Raw genomic sequence first — 16506 nt, forward strand, 5'->3', positions numbered from 1 at the left:
TTAAGGTCCAAAGTATTTATTGTTACATTTTGAAGGTTGTAAGGGCAGTAACGATCTTCCTGCTCGTTCCCGCTGCTCACTCGCTCGTTTGCTGGCGCAACCCCTACTTGGGGGGGGGGTTAGACGGAGGTGAGGAAGTCGCTGCTACCAGAGACACCGGCTCAGACATTTCCCAACTTCAAACCAGACACACCTCGCTGCTCACCCAAATTCTGGCGGTGTTCTCATCAAAGGCTCTGGATTCGTGGGCTGTGTCCCCAGACCTTCACCTATCGACTGTCAATCTCTGGAGACCTATCCCAAACTACTACCTCGGCTGCCACGACCGTCAGTTCATCTCCACCGTCTGTGTCCCGGTGTTTCGTCTGTTGTGTCAACACATCCGCCGCTGCCGCTCAAGTGTGGAGATGAATGGACCTTCCCCAGGGCCGCTGCCATAGGAATTATCTGTTCATTGTTTGATTCTCTTGTTTGTTTGATTCCATTTAATTGTTTGATTCCATCAGTTGTTGACTTCCATTAATTGTTTGATTCCATCAGTTGTTGACTTCCATTAATTGTTTGACTCCATTAACTGTTGACTGCATTAATTGTTTGACTCCCGTAATTGTTATTTCAAGTTGCTGAGTGGTGTCAGATTTTTGTGTTATATTTTTATAGTAAAGAGACGTCAATCACAAACACTTGTTTGTTATTCCTCAGAAAACCATGGTCCTTGACTTTCCTTTTAAAAGATCCTGATTAGGCTGGTAAGGGTTTTCTATCCCTAAGTCCCAGGCCTTTACAAAGGTTTATTCCTTGCAGCATATGGGCCGCCAACGCCAATAACACACACACACACACACACACACTGTACTTCCCAACAGGAAGACGCAGAAAATTGGTATAGTGTTTATAACTCCTGCCAATCATAATTTTTACACAATTAATCACACCAACCGTTTTGTCTGTAACCAGGCACCCCGCTGTGGTAAATAGTGTCGCACATCTATTTAAAATCAACAGAGGCCAAGATAGGAGTTGTTATCGAATTCTCGATACTTTTCCAGAAGTTACGGGATGATAAAACGGTCAATTGTTGATTTGATTTCTTTTGGCCACTGTACTAGCGCTCCCCAGTTATAAAGGTGATTGTGGTTCTAACCTATTCCATATAATTGTAATTAGAATGAATATATTGTTAGTAGAACGTATATATTTATGAAATTACTACACTCGAGTTTATTTCCTGAATTCTAGACTTCACTTTAAGCTACCTACACATTGTTCCACCTCAGAATCCTCTTATGCTGGCGATGGTCTCCTGTATCCAGCGGAGGAACTTGGTGACCTTAGTGTAATTATCAGGACTGGTTAACCTTCCACAGGTCAGCCCGGTGCTCACAATACCGTACAGAGTGTGAACACCGTCCTTCTCACAAGTGAGAGGTCCACCAGAGTCACCCTTGCAAGGGTTGACCACATTTTCTGTACTGCTGCTGGCGCACAACATAGAAGATGTGTAGTTCCCCACTCCGCCAGACGGAAGGTAACATTGGTCGTCACTCAGGATGTTCACTGCGGCAGTCCGTGGAAGCACAGTGTTCTGGCAATGTAATATCAATACATGTAGTGGTCCAGGGTGCACCAGCAACAATAAAATTAAAACCTGGTAAATATTCGTTTTGGCGCCCAGTCAAATTCGATGACAAGGAAACTTTTTTTTTGGGGGTAATTTCCATGCGCTATTTGTTTCTTGTGAAAGTGCATAATTTTCTTGAAACTACGTGGTGAATAACGTAGAAACCTAACACAACAAAAATGGAAGTACTCTTAAGCCCCGTCCACACGATCGAGCAGTGCCCGACGGGCACGTGCTAAATGCCCGTTATCTGGCAAAATTGGCGGGCAAACCAGCTGAGTGCCCGTGCCCGTCGTTGAGTGAAATCATGGTCAGCCTGCCTGGTGGTTTGCTGCAGGATATGGAGCGACGACTCTGAGTACTGCAAATGTGATACGTATATGTTCCCTGCTTGGTCCAGATGTCCAATGTATAACCAAATAAGCTTATGCAATGTACATTATTGGCGTGACAATAAACGGGAGATTGTTTATGTATTATGTAATGAGGACATTCGTGTGTGTTCTTCGTTCCTGCCGCTCTCCTCACTCTAGTCCCATAGCTTCCTGTCTATGCATATCATAATTCTAACATTATTCAATTAATTTTTATGTACTACAAATCTCACCTGCAAGTAATATTCCTTTAGTACTTCATACAAGGCTTGACAAGTTGCAGGTATTATGCTAGACAAACTTTGTTTTGATATCCTCGTTCTATACTGAAGTGACGTGTAGGTGCACCCAGTTGAAAGATATATGAGCGTTGCCTCTAGACAAGCCTCTGCAGATATACTCTCCCTCATATTGGTATCCTGTTTTTTTATATATGGTTCCACTTTCGCTAGAAGTTTGTAAAAGGTGTTGGGGTCCATGCTCATGTAATTGGTGAAGTCTTGCTCATGTCCATCTTGCAGTTCACATAAAATCGTGGCATGACTTCCCGGTACTTTTCTTCGACCTAACCACTCTGCACCATTCCCTTTTCTGTCTTTGGTTCTTCTTTTTGCACATAGCAGCAATTATTATAGTACACAACGCTATGCTCTTCGCTTTAACTGTCCGGTGATTATTCCTGCGACACACCATGGTGATCGTACCGCACCCGCCACTGCCTACCACCTACTAGCTACCGGCGCCCGACTATGACTGCCGACAACCATCCCCTTGTGTACAACAACACACAGGCTTTGCCAGGTAAACGGGCAAAGCCCGCCGGGCACTGCTCGATCGTGTGTCTACTGTGAAGATAAAAAACCTGCATTAGCTTTTAGTGGTGCATTCGTTTGGGGACACTTAACGATGCAGGCATAACGCTATAATCAACAATCACTTGCACCACTATATCATCATTAAGTCCAACATGACGTATTACTTTTACTTTTATCCTCTTCACCACTGATCTGCTCGTTACCCGCTGTTCTTAAAGCCAAAAGCGACACGAATTGCACATCCTTCCACGAACGTGTCACCATACAAACTGATGCACCATATCAGTATTGTAACATCACGTGACATAGAGTACGGAAAAATGAACGACATCCCTCTTTACGCGCCACCAATTATTGAACACAAATTACAAGCGTTATATCAATTTGCACAAGAAACGACACAGTAATTCCCATAGTTAGAAAAGCCATCACAGTATGCTATTCACTTTTTAAAAGTTTGACTGGGCGCCGAAACAATTATTAACCCCAAACCTAACTTATTTTAATGCTATTACCTAACTCTGCTCTAAGCCTCACCTGACAAACCCCACGACGGGAACTTACAGGTGGGTAACAGCCAGATAAAGTTAGCTCATGGGGGAGGAATGTTCAGGTCATCAAAAATAAAACCAATGGTTTTGTATTTCTATATCGCTCACCTAACCTAACCAAACAATAAAATATAATGTCCAAAGGTTGTATGATACAGTAGATGTTGTATGATACAGTAGAGGCTGTATGATACAGTAGGGGATGTATGAAACAATAGAGGTTGTATGATACAGTAGGGGATGTATGATACTGTATGATACAGTAGGGGATACAGTAGTTGTATGATACACAGAGTATGATACAGTAGGATGTATGATACAGTAGAAGTTGTATGATACAGTAGGGGATGTATGATACAGTAGAGGTTGTATGATACAGTAGGGGATGTACGATACAGCAAAAGTTGTATGATACAGTAGGAGATGTATGATACAGTATGATACAGTAAAGGATGTATGATACAATAGAGGATGTACGATACAGTAGAAGTTGTATGATACCGTAGAGGATGTATGATACAGTAGAGGTTGTATGATACAGTAGGGGATGTATGTTAAAGTAGAGGTTGTATGATACAGTAGGGGATGTATGATACAGTAGAAGTTGTATAATACAGTAGATGTTGATTGTATGATACAGTAGATCTTCGTTGTATGATACAGTAGAGGTTGTATGATACAGTAGGGGATGTATGATACAGTAGAGGTTGTATGATACAGCAGAGGTTGTATGATACAGTAGGGGATGTATGATACAGTAGAGGTTGTATGATACAGTAGGGGATGTATGATACAGTAGAAGTTGTATAATGCAGTAGATGTTGATTGTATGATACAGTAGATGTTCGTTGTATGATACAGTAGAGGTTGTATGATACAGCAGAGGTTGTATGATACAGTAGGGGATGTATGATACAGTAGAGGTTGTATGATACAGTAGGGGATGTATGATACAGTAGAAGTTGTATAATACAGTAGATGTTGATTGTATGATACAGTTGATCTTCGTTGTATGATACAGTAGAGGTTGTATGATACAGCAGAGGATGTGAGATACAGTAGAGGATGTATGATACAGTAGATGTTCGTTGTATGATACAGTAGAGGTTGTATGATACAGTAGGGGATGTATGATACAGCAAAAGATGCATGATACAGTAGAAGTTGTATAATACAGTTGGGGATGTATGATACAGTAGAGGATGTGAGATACAGTAGAGGATGTATGATACAGTTGATCTTCGTTGTATGATACAGCAAAAGTTGTATGATACAGTAGAAGTTGTATAATACAGTTGGGGATGTATGATACAGTAGAGGATGTGAGATACAGTAGAGGATGTATGATACAGTTGATCTTCGTTGTATGATACAGTAGAGGATGTATGATACAGTAGAGGTTGTATGATACAGCAGAGGATGTGAGATACAGTAGAGGATGTATGATACAGTAGATGTTCGTTGTATGATACAGCAGAGGTTGTATGATACAGTAGGGGATGTATGATACAGTTGATCTTCGTTGTATGATACAGCAAAAGTTGTATGATACAGTAGAAGTTGTATAATACAGTTGGGGATGTATGATACAGTAGAGGATGTGAGATACAGTAGAGGATGTATGATACAGTTGATCTTCGTTGTATGATACAGTAGAGGATGTATGATACAGTAGAGGTTGTATGATACAGCAGAGGATGTGAGATACAGAAGAGGTTGCATGATGATACAGTAGAGGTTGTATACAGAAGAGGTTGTATGGTACAGTAGAGGTTGTATGATACAGAAGAGGTTGCATGATACAGTAGAGGTTGTATGGTACAGTAGAGGATGTATGATGCAGTAGAGGTTGTATGATACAGAAGAGGTTGTATGATACAGTAGAGGTTGTATGATACAGTAGAGGATGTATGATACAGTTGAGGTTGTATGATACAGTAGAGGTTGTATGATACAGTAGAAGTTGTATGATACAGTAGAGGTTGTATGGTACAGTAGAGGTTGTATGATACAGAAGAGGTTGCATGATACAGTAGAGGTTGTATGATACAGTGGGAGTTGTATGATACAGAGAAGTTGTATGATACCATTAAGTTGTATGATACAGTAAGTTGTACGATGCAGTAGAGGTTGTATGATACAGGTTGTATGATACAGTAGAGGTTGTATGATACAGAAGGGGATTGTATGATACAGTAGAGTTGTATGATACAGAAGAAGTTGCTTATGATACAGTGGGGTTGTATGATACAGAAGTTGTATGGTACAGTAGAGGATGTATGATACAGTAGAGGATGTATGATACAGTAGAGGTTGTATGGTACAGAAGAGGTTGTATGATACAGTAGAGGTTGTATGATACAGTAGAGGTTGTATGATACAGAAGAGGTTGCATGATACAGTAGAGGATGTATGATGCAGTAGAGGTTGTATGATACAGAAGAGGTTGTATGGTACAGTAGAGGTTGTATGGTACAGTAGAGGTTGTATGATACAGTAGAGGTTGTATGATACAGAAGAGGTTGCATGATACAGTAGAGGATGTATGATGCAGTAGAGGTTGTATGATACAGAAGAGGTTGTATGGTACAGTAGAGGATGTATGATACAGTAGAGGTTGTATGATACAGAAGAGGTTGTATGATACAGAAGAAGTTGTATGATACAGTAGAGGTTGTATGATACAGAAGAAGTTGTATGATACAGTGGGGTTGTATGATACAAGTTGTATGATGCAGTACAGGTTGTATGATACAGAAGGGGTTGTATGATACAAAAGAAGTTGTGTGATACAGTAGAGGTTAGAGGAGGTAGTATGATACAGAAGGGTTGTATGATACAGTAGAAATTTGTATGATGCAGTAGAGATTGTATGATACAAAAAGAAATTGTGTGATACAGTAGAAATTTAGAGGTTGCATGATACAGTAGAGGTTGTATGGTACAGTAGAGGATGTATGATGCAGTAGAGGTTGTATGATACAGAAGAGGTTGTATGATACAGTAGAGGTAGTATGATACAGAAGAGGTTGTATGATACAGTAGAGGTTGTATGATACAGTAGAGGTTGTATGATACAGTAGAAGTTGTATGATACAAAAGAGATTGTGTGATACAGTAGAGGTTAGAGGTAGTATGATACAGAAGAGGTTGCATGTTACAGTAGAGGTTGTATGATACAGTAGAGGTTGCATGTTACAGTAGAGGTTGTATGATACAGTAGAAGTTGTATGATACAAAAGAGATTGTGCGATACAGTAGAGGTTAGAGGTTGTATGATACAGAAGAGGTTGCATGTTACAGTAGAGGTTGTATGATACAGTAGAGGTTGCATGTTACAGTAGAGGTTGTATGATACAGAAGAGGTTGCATGTTACAGTAGAGGTTGTATGATACAGTAGAAGTTGTATGATACAAAAGAGATTGTGCGATACAGTAGAGGTTAGAGGTTGTATGATACAGAAGAGGTTGCATGTTACAGTAGAGGTTGTATGATACAGTAGAGGTTGTATGATACAGTAGAGGTTGTATGATACAGTAGAAGTTGTATGATACAAAAGAGATTGTGCGATACAGTAGAGGTTAGAGGTTGTATGATACAGAAGAGGTTGCATGTTACAGTAGAGGTTGTATGATACAGTAGAGGTTGTATGATACAGTAGAGGTTGTATGATACAGTAGAGGTTGTATGATACAGTAGAAGTTGTATGATACAAAAGAGATTGTGTGATACAGTAGAGGTTAGAGGTTGTATGATACAGAAGAGGTTGCATGTTACAGTAGAGGTTGTATGATACAGTAGAGGTTGTATGATACAGTAGAAGTTGTATGATACAAAAGAAATTGTGTGATACAGTAGAGGTTAGAGGTTGTATGATACAGAAGAGGTTGTATGTTACAGTAGAGGATGTATGACACAGTAGAGGTTGTATGATACAGTAGAGGTTGTATGATACAGTAGAAGTTGTATGATACAGTAGAAGTTGTATGATACAGAAGAGATTGTATGATACAGAAGAGGTTTGTATAATACAAAAGAGGTTGTATGATACAACAGAGGCTGTATAACACAGGAAATATGGGCTGGGTTGTGTGTCCAAATACCTTACCGTTCCATTTTTGTGGAATCTGCCCCATCCAGCGATCATACAGGAGGCCCCAAGTGTCCTAGTTGGCTCCCCGACTCTGGGCAGACAAGCAGCTTGCACACGCCCGCCCAATCTGTCAGCCGGAAACTCCCAAATTAATCCAAACTTACAATGAAATAGTAATGATACAAAGACGTTGTGTTTATGGCAACATTTTCACCCCTGTACTGCGTAAATTAACCACACTGACTCACGTTATTCCCCGGCCAAACTTTCGCTGTATTTTGACAAGGGTGATATCGTTGTCAGCAAAAGCTACTTCATTGTAGTGTTCGTGGACCCGTATTTTATCAACATCAAACTCCTGTCCGGAATACCAAGGCGTCATGAAAAACAATAAATAGCAGAAACAATAATAATAATTATTCTTCACCTTTCCCACCATTCACTTGTATAAAGTGAATAAACCCATATTAAAGATAATACGCAATAAAATGATACAGTAAAGAACAACTAAGATATAACATGAGATGATCAAGATACCTCCTCGCCGGGCTCTTTTTCCAGGGAGTTGTAGTCTCCGACGCGGATGACGAGCGTGTAGGGAGCCAGGAGTTCAAAGCAGTGGGCCGCTGTCAACACGTAGTCCTCCGATATGATCACCGCCCCGCACAATAGCTGTGGCGCTCTGGCCTACCAACACCAAGTTAACAGTTGTTGTAACACGCGCGGTTATTGCCCATAGTTGTAATCAAAGTTTATTAATTCGACTTTGGTTGTAATATTACAGTAAGATGATAATTGAAGAAATGGGAAGTTTAAGGTTGTAACATGAAGTTTGTAGATACAACACAATGTTTATAGCTGCAATACATGTTTATGGGTGTAACACAACGTTTATCTCAACTTATAGTGGCTTGGGGGGGGGTTCCTTCGTTGAATTGACACATGGGAGAGCGAGAGAGAGGTACAGCAGGAGAAGGAGAGATTACAAGCAAGAGAAAGCAAGAAAGACAACGAAGAGAGAGAATGACAAACAGGAGAGAAAGAAGAGAGAGGAGATAAAATGACAAGCAGGAGAAAAAGTCAAGGGAAAAGGAGAGGGGGGACAACGGAAGAAGGAAATATTACAAGCAAGAGAGAGAAAGAGGAGGGAAAGAAAGATAAGAACAGGAGAGGTAGAGGGAGAGAGAGAGAGTAATCGAAACTAACATCAGTTACATGTTAGGATTCTTACGAGCGTCTTCTCGCGCACAGTTGCCAGCCAGGGAGCATCGAACTTAGTGGGTGCAATACCTCCACGAATCTTGCCCAGTAAACCCAGGAAGTGGTTCTTGGCGTCCATTGGCTGCCCACACTCCGTCGGCAATACTGACTGGAGAGCTTTGTCCACCTCTCCCGCTCTGAACCGGAAAGAGAGAGAAAGAGAATTATTCCGTCAAAATCGCCATACAATTTAAACACTGATTCAGTATATTTACAGACAGTGGAGATACTGTATATAATAAACAATGTTAATAGTAGATCGATTTAGGTTAAGTTACGTTATGTTAGAACCCACCTGTTGTTACACGTGACCCCCGCTGTGGTAGCCTGGGTACAGGTGGCATTGGTCACTTTAACTAGACACTGCTGGAGGTTGAACTCGGTGCCCAAGCAATCGAGGACGAGATTCCACACTGGAAGTTGACCTCGACCAAAGTGGGAGTTCCTGTGACCTCTGGCCTCACCTCCTCTATGACCCAGAACGTTACACACTACCTGGAGGGCGACACGACTCTTTACTGTCACTTTCTCTACCTGTCTGTTTGTCTTTCACTTTGTCTGTCTTTGTGGGAGAGAACTGTTTCACTGAGGGGATGTTTGTGTGTCTGTGGGAGAGAGAGAGGAGCATATATGTATGTGTCTTTGGAGAGAGATAGAGATAGAAAGAGACAAGAGAGAGATAAGGATCATTGTGCGATTCTTAGCTAAATTTCACCTGGCACCAAAGCTTAATATTTACCTGAGCGTCAAAGTCGTCAAAGCCCGTGTGACACAGGCTGCCCCACTCTCCTCCCAGCCGCACTTCCACTTGCCCCTCCTCGCGGGTTCTCCCACCAGATAGCCGCACCTCCACACCCTGTTGAAATAAATGCATAAATAAATAGACAAATCTCATAAATCTCGTAAAAATCCAAATAAATTCTTAAATTTTAAAAATATACTGTAAAATAAAGAGTACTTTAATATCGACACTGCATTTACTACGGAAAATACAGACGTTTATTCCGAAACACCGGGGAAGAGTGAAGAGTACTCGAGAGGGAGAGAGTGAAGGAATTTCAATGGGGGGTGTTTGAGTGTATTGATTGATAGATAGATAGATAGATATAGATAGACACAGAAATATAGATGGATAGACATATAGACATTTTCTTACCCCATCGTAGCAGAAGACGCCAGCATCTTCAAAGTGAAGGCAGTTTGTCATACCCCAAGGCTCCCTCAGGCAGTCGCCCACCCACGCCTCGTCTCCCCGACATTCCAACTGGTCGACCAAGATACTACCAGTGCCGACACCCACGTAGGAGTTGTCATATACCCCGACCCACTCGTCTCTGTACCCCAGGCTGCGACAGATCACCTGGGGGAGGGGGGAGGGGAGGGAAGATGAAGTGTTAGTCTCGACTCTAGAAGGTTGGTTTCTGTTTGCCTGTCTGTCTCTCTTCCTCTCTCTCATTCTATCTGCTTCTCTCTCTTTTTGCCTCTTTGCCGCTCTCTGCCTTTCTGTCTACCGCTTTCTTTCTGTGTGTCTCTATTGCTGTCTGCCCATCTCTGCCTGTCTCTCTTTCTGTCTGTCTCTCCATTTGTCTTTATTTCTGCCCGCCTTCTCTCTTGCTGTCTGCCCCCCTCTCTCTCTCCCTCGTAAACAGCGATAAAGGAACTCTCTTCACCTTGGCATCTTGGATGTCGAAGGCATCATCACAGACGGTGCCCCATTCCCGGTAGTGTTTGACCTCGACAGTACCCATGGCTGCCCCGGGCACATTCAGGGGCGTGTTGCTCCTCAGCCTCACGACACCCACGTCTTCACACACGTCAGGTTCCTCGTCGCTGTCAACAACACGTTAAACACTACAGTGCATCAGCTTGTATCAACCAGTGTTTATGTTACAATTAGGGAAAACTGAAACCTATGAAATACTGTATATATTAATGATCGTATGAAATATATATTTATGACGGAACTTACATGAACGAATTAAATAAGGAGGAGGAGAGAAGAATTAACTCAGAAACATTTAATAATTCGCTTCAATGACGCTGCTTAATTAAGTGAGCTTCTCGGATACGTTTACCCTATCACCAGTTAGGAGGAATTTCAGGAGTGAATATTTGATAGAACCTAACCAAGAGAGGTAGGTAGGTAATCAAGTGAAGAGAGAGAGAGAGAGAGAGAGAGAGAGAGAGAGAGAGAGAGAGAGAGAGAGAGAGAGAAACACGCATAAGAAAAAGACAAGGGAAAAGGAAAGAATAAAAGCAAGAGAGAGAGAGAAGGGAAGATTACATGTAAGAGAGAGAGAAGAGAAGGAAGTATTACACGCTGGAGAGATAGAGAGAGAGAGTAACAAACGGGAAAGAGAGACTAACCTAGACAAAACACTCGTGGTAAGAGAATTAAGACAAAGAAAGAGAGAGACACTCACAGGCCGTTGTCACAGTCGACCTCGCCATCACACACCCAGGACCGAGGCACGCAGGTGTTGTTAGTGAAGGACTCCCGGCAAGCGTACTCCTCTGGTCCACACTTTGGCTTGCCTTGTGCACACACTACCCCCGCTACCTGGGGATGGACGAGTGTGTGAGAGGTGGAGAGGTGAGATTGTGTGAGAGAGAGATGGAGAGGAGATAGTGTGAGAGAGTGATGGATAAGAGAGATGGTGAGAGAGAGATGAAAAGATAGTGCGACAGAGGGCGAAGAGATAGTGTGAGAGAGAGAGATGGACAATTAATTCAAAAGAAATGGAGAGAGAGAGAGAGTGAGAAAGGTTAGTTACTGTACATACAGGCATTTATGGAATGTTCATATTATGAATACCCAGTCTGCTCTTTCGTCAATAAAGGGAGCTAGGATGTAAACCTCAGCTATATATGGTGGTCTTACCTCAATAAAGGGAGCTGAGATGTAAACCTCAGCTATATATGGTGGTCTTACCTCAATAAAGGAAGCTAAGATGTAAACCTCAGCTATATATGGTGGTCTTACCTCAATAAAGGAAGCTAAGATGTAAACCTCAGCTATATATGGTGGTCTTACCTCAATAAAGGGAGCTAGGATGTAAACCTCATCTATATACAGGGGTTTAGTATATATATATATATATATATATATATATATATATATATATATATATATATATATATATATATATATATATATATATATATATTTTTTTTTTACGGTGATTAGCCCACCCAGGCAGATCCGAGCGAAATGTAAATAAATAAATAATAATAATAAAATAATAATAATAATAATAATAATAATAATAATAATAATAATAATAATAATAATAATAATAATAATAATAATAATAATAATAATAATAATAATAATAATAATAATAATAATAATAATAATAATAATAATAATAATAATAATAATAATAATAATATAATAATAATAATTGTTACCGCCACAATAGGATATGTTACTGCCATAATAGGATAAACTAGAAGAGAGAGAGAAAGGGTGTTGACAAATTCTGCTGGGGTGTTAAATGTGAAACAGATGGTCTTCCTCTCGGGCTGACTCACTCCCTGTGGGGTTCAGAAGACAGTCTCTATCCGTCCAGTGACCGATCAAGTCAGGAAATTAAATAAGTCCTACATTAGACCCGAAACACGTAAGTTTTATATGGTTTAACACCCTACTCTACTCAAATATACTATATGTAGTCGCTAATAGTGATGGAACATACGATTGAATTAATTATCTCATATGTAACATATGTAATTTGTATTCTGCAGGTTTTGACCAAATAAAGAACAATCGAGTCCTACATGTAAGGGTGTCATTAACCCATAGTCGCTCAATGGGCGGCAATAATAATAATAATAATAATAACAATAATAATAATAATAAAGAACAATAAAGAAATAAAAAAATGAAAAAAGATCAAAAGTGAGAAACAATATATGTATGTTGTGTTGTCAATAGCAAGAGAAACAATTGACACCATGCAATTGTGTTTAAATGAGGCAGAAAGTCAGATCAGCAACCTGGGACTTGGTCACAATTTTCGCAATGCCATGTGGCAACAGGGTCTACCATTAAACAATACATTATGCTTCCAATATCTTCCCAGGCGGTAATACTTCCGTTTGGTATCTGCCTAATACCTACTACCTTATGGTGGTCTTACCTCAATAAAAGGAGCTAGGTTAAAAGGTAATTAATGGAACCAGGTGGTAGCAGTCGAGGAGGAACGGGGTGGGTGACTTTGTAGTGGATCTCTCCTCTACAACTGCGTAGCCGCATTCCAATGCGACAGTATCCTAGCAACCAGCGAGCTGCTCGGGGGTCACCACCTGCTACGTCTACCCAAGCAACGGAGTCAAGAAACCGGCGAGTTCCCAAGGGTTTACTTCCGGCTGCTGTGTATATAAGCTCTCAGTTTCTCCATTGAGATTCATTCTACCCTACGTTCCTGAACACGCAACACCTCCTCCAAGCAAGCTCCTCGCTGTCCAGCTCTCATTCAACCTGGAGGTCAGCAACATGCAACATCTCCTCTAACGAAGCTCCTGCACATCTACCTCCTTCAGCACACTACTCACCGAAAGTGTCTTCTGAGCAGCTCCTCACCACACGGCATCTCCAGCACCAGACTGTCTTGTATATAATATATTTTATATAAGAAAACCACCACCTAGAGTTTCCATCCATCCCATCCTCAGTGCTAGACAACATAACTTCACGAAACCCTACAACTTTACCTCTGTTAGCCGGCAGGAATGAGGGCTACCGAGACCTCCAGGGAAGGTACATTCACTGAAGGAAGTAACCGAGCTGGGGCATACTGACTGATACACCCAGAACTTGACCTCCATACGGCGCCAACCTAAAGCATATTCACTTTTAGACACTTTACTAGGAAAACCTCCAAATTCTGACTCATATTTAGGAAAGATTATTTAAAAACATAACTACACGTATACATATTTATGCTTGTAATACATGGGTCAGATTTTTCCAAGATTCGTATGGTATTTGCTTCATTATAACTAACCACACCATTTTACCACTACATCACCGTGTCGCTACTGTATTCTGCACCAGTGTCATACATACCTGCAGGTTTCTGGCCGAAATGCCTGTTACCGTAGTATTTGACTGCCTGAGGGTACCCAAGGCCACGACACACTGCGTCCGCCTGGTCGAAGCTGAAGAGATCGTCACACACGTATCCCCACACACCCCCGACCTCCACCTGTCGCGGCGGCACACATGCGACACGTTACTAACACGTAGATCTCAGATAAGTCATTATTCACTAGACAAAGTCATTACATAATCAATAATATTTGGTTAATTGACTTTTGTTTTGTATTTCTGTTTGCAATATAGTCTGCGTGAATTAAGTAGATTCACAGATAAACAGGCCACGGACGCCAGCTTACCTCAAGGTTGCCTTCATGGGGTCCTGAGCCGCCCGTCAGTCTCACATTCCCGATTCTCTGACCACAAACCTGGCGAAGGAACACAAGCTACTACAACACCACCTCCTCCACCCCTTACGTGTATTATATACTCCATACATAAACTATATACATAAATAGCATACATATTAGGATGTGCATGTATATGTTTGTTCAGCTTGTGGAACAACTTAACCCCCACCCATCCGAGCAAAGACACGCTCCCTTCCTTTAAATCCTCTCTTAAAAAATATATATTTTCTAAGTATTAATATTTCTTGTAATACCTACTATATTTACAGTACCTGCTTTTATTGTACCATCAAAGCCGTTTTATTCGAAATTATCATGTAAATAGATAAGAAATTACCATTGCAATAAATATATTTGCCAACTAGACATAATCCTGACAGCTCTGTCCTCTTGTTCAACCTTAATACTGTACAACCCATATTGTACTGCATCCCCATTATACTTATATTTTTCAATTCCACTGTAATTTATGTATATACTTCTAATAAAAATAATAATAATAATCATAAATAAAATAAATAAATATTGAAGTGACAACCGTGGTAACATTATGAGATGTTATTATTACCACCATGCTATCGTACTACTCCAGATGATTCTAAATGTTACATAATACTTCCTTGAGATAAATGTATTGTATACAGTATATCAGGTGCCTACAGGAGAGCTCAGGTTCTCAACTGGCTCAGCCATGTTAATATTGTTATTATTATCCACTCTGTATATGTGTTTTTCTGGCTAAATAAACCGTTTCAATTCAATTTTAATGATACAATTTACAATACTGGGAATTCCAGTAATCATTCGTATATCTGAAGAATTGTGTACAATTTGATTTTTTTCTCGACCATTTAAGCATAATCTACAGTACATTAGACGTAAATAAAAGCACCCCCCCCCCCATTACCTCTCTCTCTCTCTCTCTCTCTTAACATGTACAGTTAACACCCTTCAGGCGAACACTTTTCTTCTCAACTCACAACCAAGCACCCTTATGTGACTCTACCTACCTCTAGACACAGTAGCAGCAGTAGTAGCGGCCACACCATCCCGCCACACTTGCTCATCCTTCTCGTTGTGGCCACACCTGATGTACACATACACGAATTTAACTATACCAGGACGGCTATTGTAGTCTTATTAGATAACGAATCAAGATATACGTCAATAACGGGACAGCTAATGGTCTTTATAAATAATTAAAACAGATACATCTATCCTACATTTGTTAAAGTACTATGAACATAATCTGAAAAGAATGCACTGGACAATGAAGGTCTTAAAGTAACAAGCAAAACCGACCGCCGAACGCCTGATATAGTAAAAAAAAAAAAGTGGTGGAAATGGTACAGAAAAAAAGTCTCCGTAGCCTACTATACCTGTAAACTTGCAAAGTTGGACGCATGCACTTTACGCTAAAAGAGAAGAAAAAAATCACATTCGTTATAATTCTGATTTTACCATTTTAGTTGAAGGACATACCTGAAACCGTCAATTGATATTTTTATTTAGTGATGTGGTGAGCTAAGTACCGTGATGTTAAAGAGTTTGTGTGCGAGGGAGAATGACTGCCGCACCCTGCTGTGGACGCCTCAACACTGGGGACCAAGGTTAAGGATAGCACTCCTTTTATAATCCACCTGCCAAGGGGCGTGCATGTTGCCTGTTGTCATATAACTTAAAGTTCCTGGACGTTCAAATATTTTTATTCATTCAGAACATTACGTTTAATTTCATAGTGCAAATGACGTATGGCGCCAGGGTACTGTGTCCATTATCTGGTTATTATATTAATGCCTTATATGTGACGTGTTATTACTGACTATCTTCCCTCTCTCTTCCCCAAGACTTTCGCCTTACTGGCTTGTCTTGTTACGGTATATTGCAACTGCAAGACCGACCAAACATTTCCCATTGCGTTATGCTGAGCGTAGCTTACATCGCCTGTCAGTAGAAACGCGAAAGCCTTTTACGGAATGAAGGATTATAGATAGATAGTGAGCAAATATTATAAACCAATTATAGAAGATATGAGTAAGTAGCAGACGACTAGGGAAGGGGGTACAACGACTAGGCAGGGTGGGCACAATGACTAGGCAGGGGGACAATGACTAAGCAGGGGACACAACGACTAGGCAGGGAGGACACAACGAATAGACGGCAGATACAACGACTAGACGGTAAACACAACGACTTGAAGTTGGTGAAATGTAGGTGATAGTGCAGTGGATGTAGTGTAGATGAGAGTATAGTGGATGTAGTGTAGATTCAAGATTGTGTAGCGTAGTGTAGTATAATTACGGACATAAGCAAAAAACTAACCCAGAGAACTCCGGGTAC

The 16506-nt window shown here is 40.8% G+C and overlaps 1 protein-coding gene across 2 annotated transcripts; it reads right to left on the minus strand.

Moving 5' to 3' along the window:
- LOC121872565 (neurotrypsin-like) lies at positions 1 to 15758 on the minus strand. Of its 2 annotated transcripts, none has more exons than XM_042375380.1 (15): positions 15649 to 15758; positions 15177 to 15253; positions 14116 to 14184; positions 13787 to 13925; positions 13432 to 13556; positions 11139 to 11275; positions 10386 to 10545; positions 9872 to 10075; positions 9455 to 9571; positions 9011 to 9210; positions 8687 to 8852; positions 7993 to 8142; positions 7704 to 7813; positions 7471 to 7582; positions 1 to 1585 (listed from the first exon to the last, which is right to left on the minus strand). In XM_042375380.1, the coding sequence occupies exons 2-15, from the start codon at positions 15231 to 15233 to the stop codon at positions 1274 to 1276; spliced, it is 2058 nt and encodes a 685-aa protein (XP_042231314.1). In that variant the 5' UTR covers positions 15234 to 15253; positions 15649 to 15758; the 3' UTR covers positions 1 to 1273. The 2 variants fall into 2 exon arrangements, with proteins under 2 accessions (XP_042231314.1, XP_042231315.1); XM_042375381.1 differs by having other exon boundaries at positions 15699 to 15753.
- Positions 15759 to 16506: the final 748 nt, after the last annotated feature.

The sequence above is a fragment of the Homarus americanus genome, unplaced genomic scaffold, assembly GCF_018991925.1.
Source record: "Homarus americanus isolate GMGI-L3 unplaced genomic scaffold, GMGI_Hamer_2.0 scaffold39155, whole genome shotgun sequence".
Taxonomy (NCBI): Eukaryota; Metazoa; Arthropoda; class Malacostraca; order Decapoda; family Nephropidae; genus Homarus; species Homarus americanus.

Bases quoted from the DNA above. Each gene is read 5' to 3' on its own strand.
- LOC121872565 (XM_042375380.1), bottom strand. From the start codon at position 15,233: ATGAGCAAGTGTGGCGGGATGGTGTGGCCGCTACTACTGCTGCTACTG. The intron at 9,572-9,871 runs GTAAGAAAATGT...TTATTTCAACAG, and splicing joins GCGTCTTCTGCTACGATGGG to GGTGTGGAGGTGCGGCTATC. The intron at 8,143-8,686 runs GTAAGAATCCTA...TGGTGTTGGTAG, and splicing joins CTGTGCGCGAGAAGACGCTC to GCCAGAGCGCCACAGCTATT.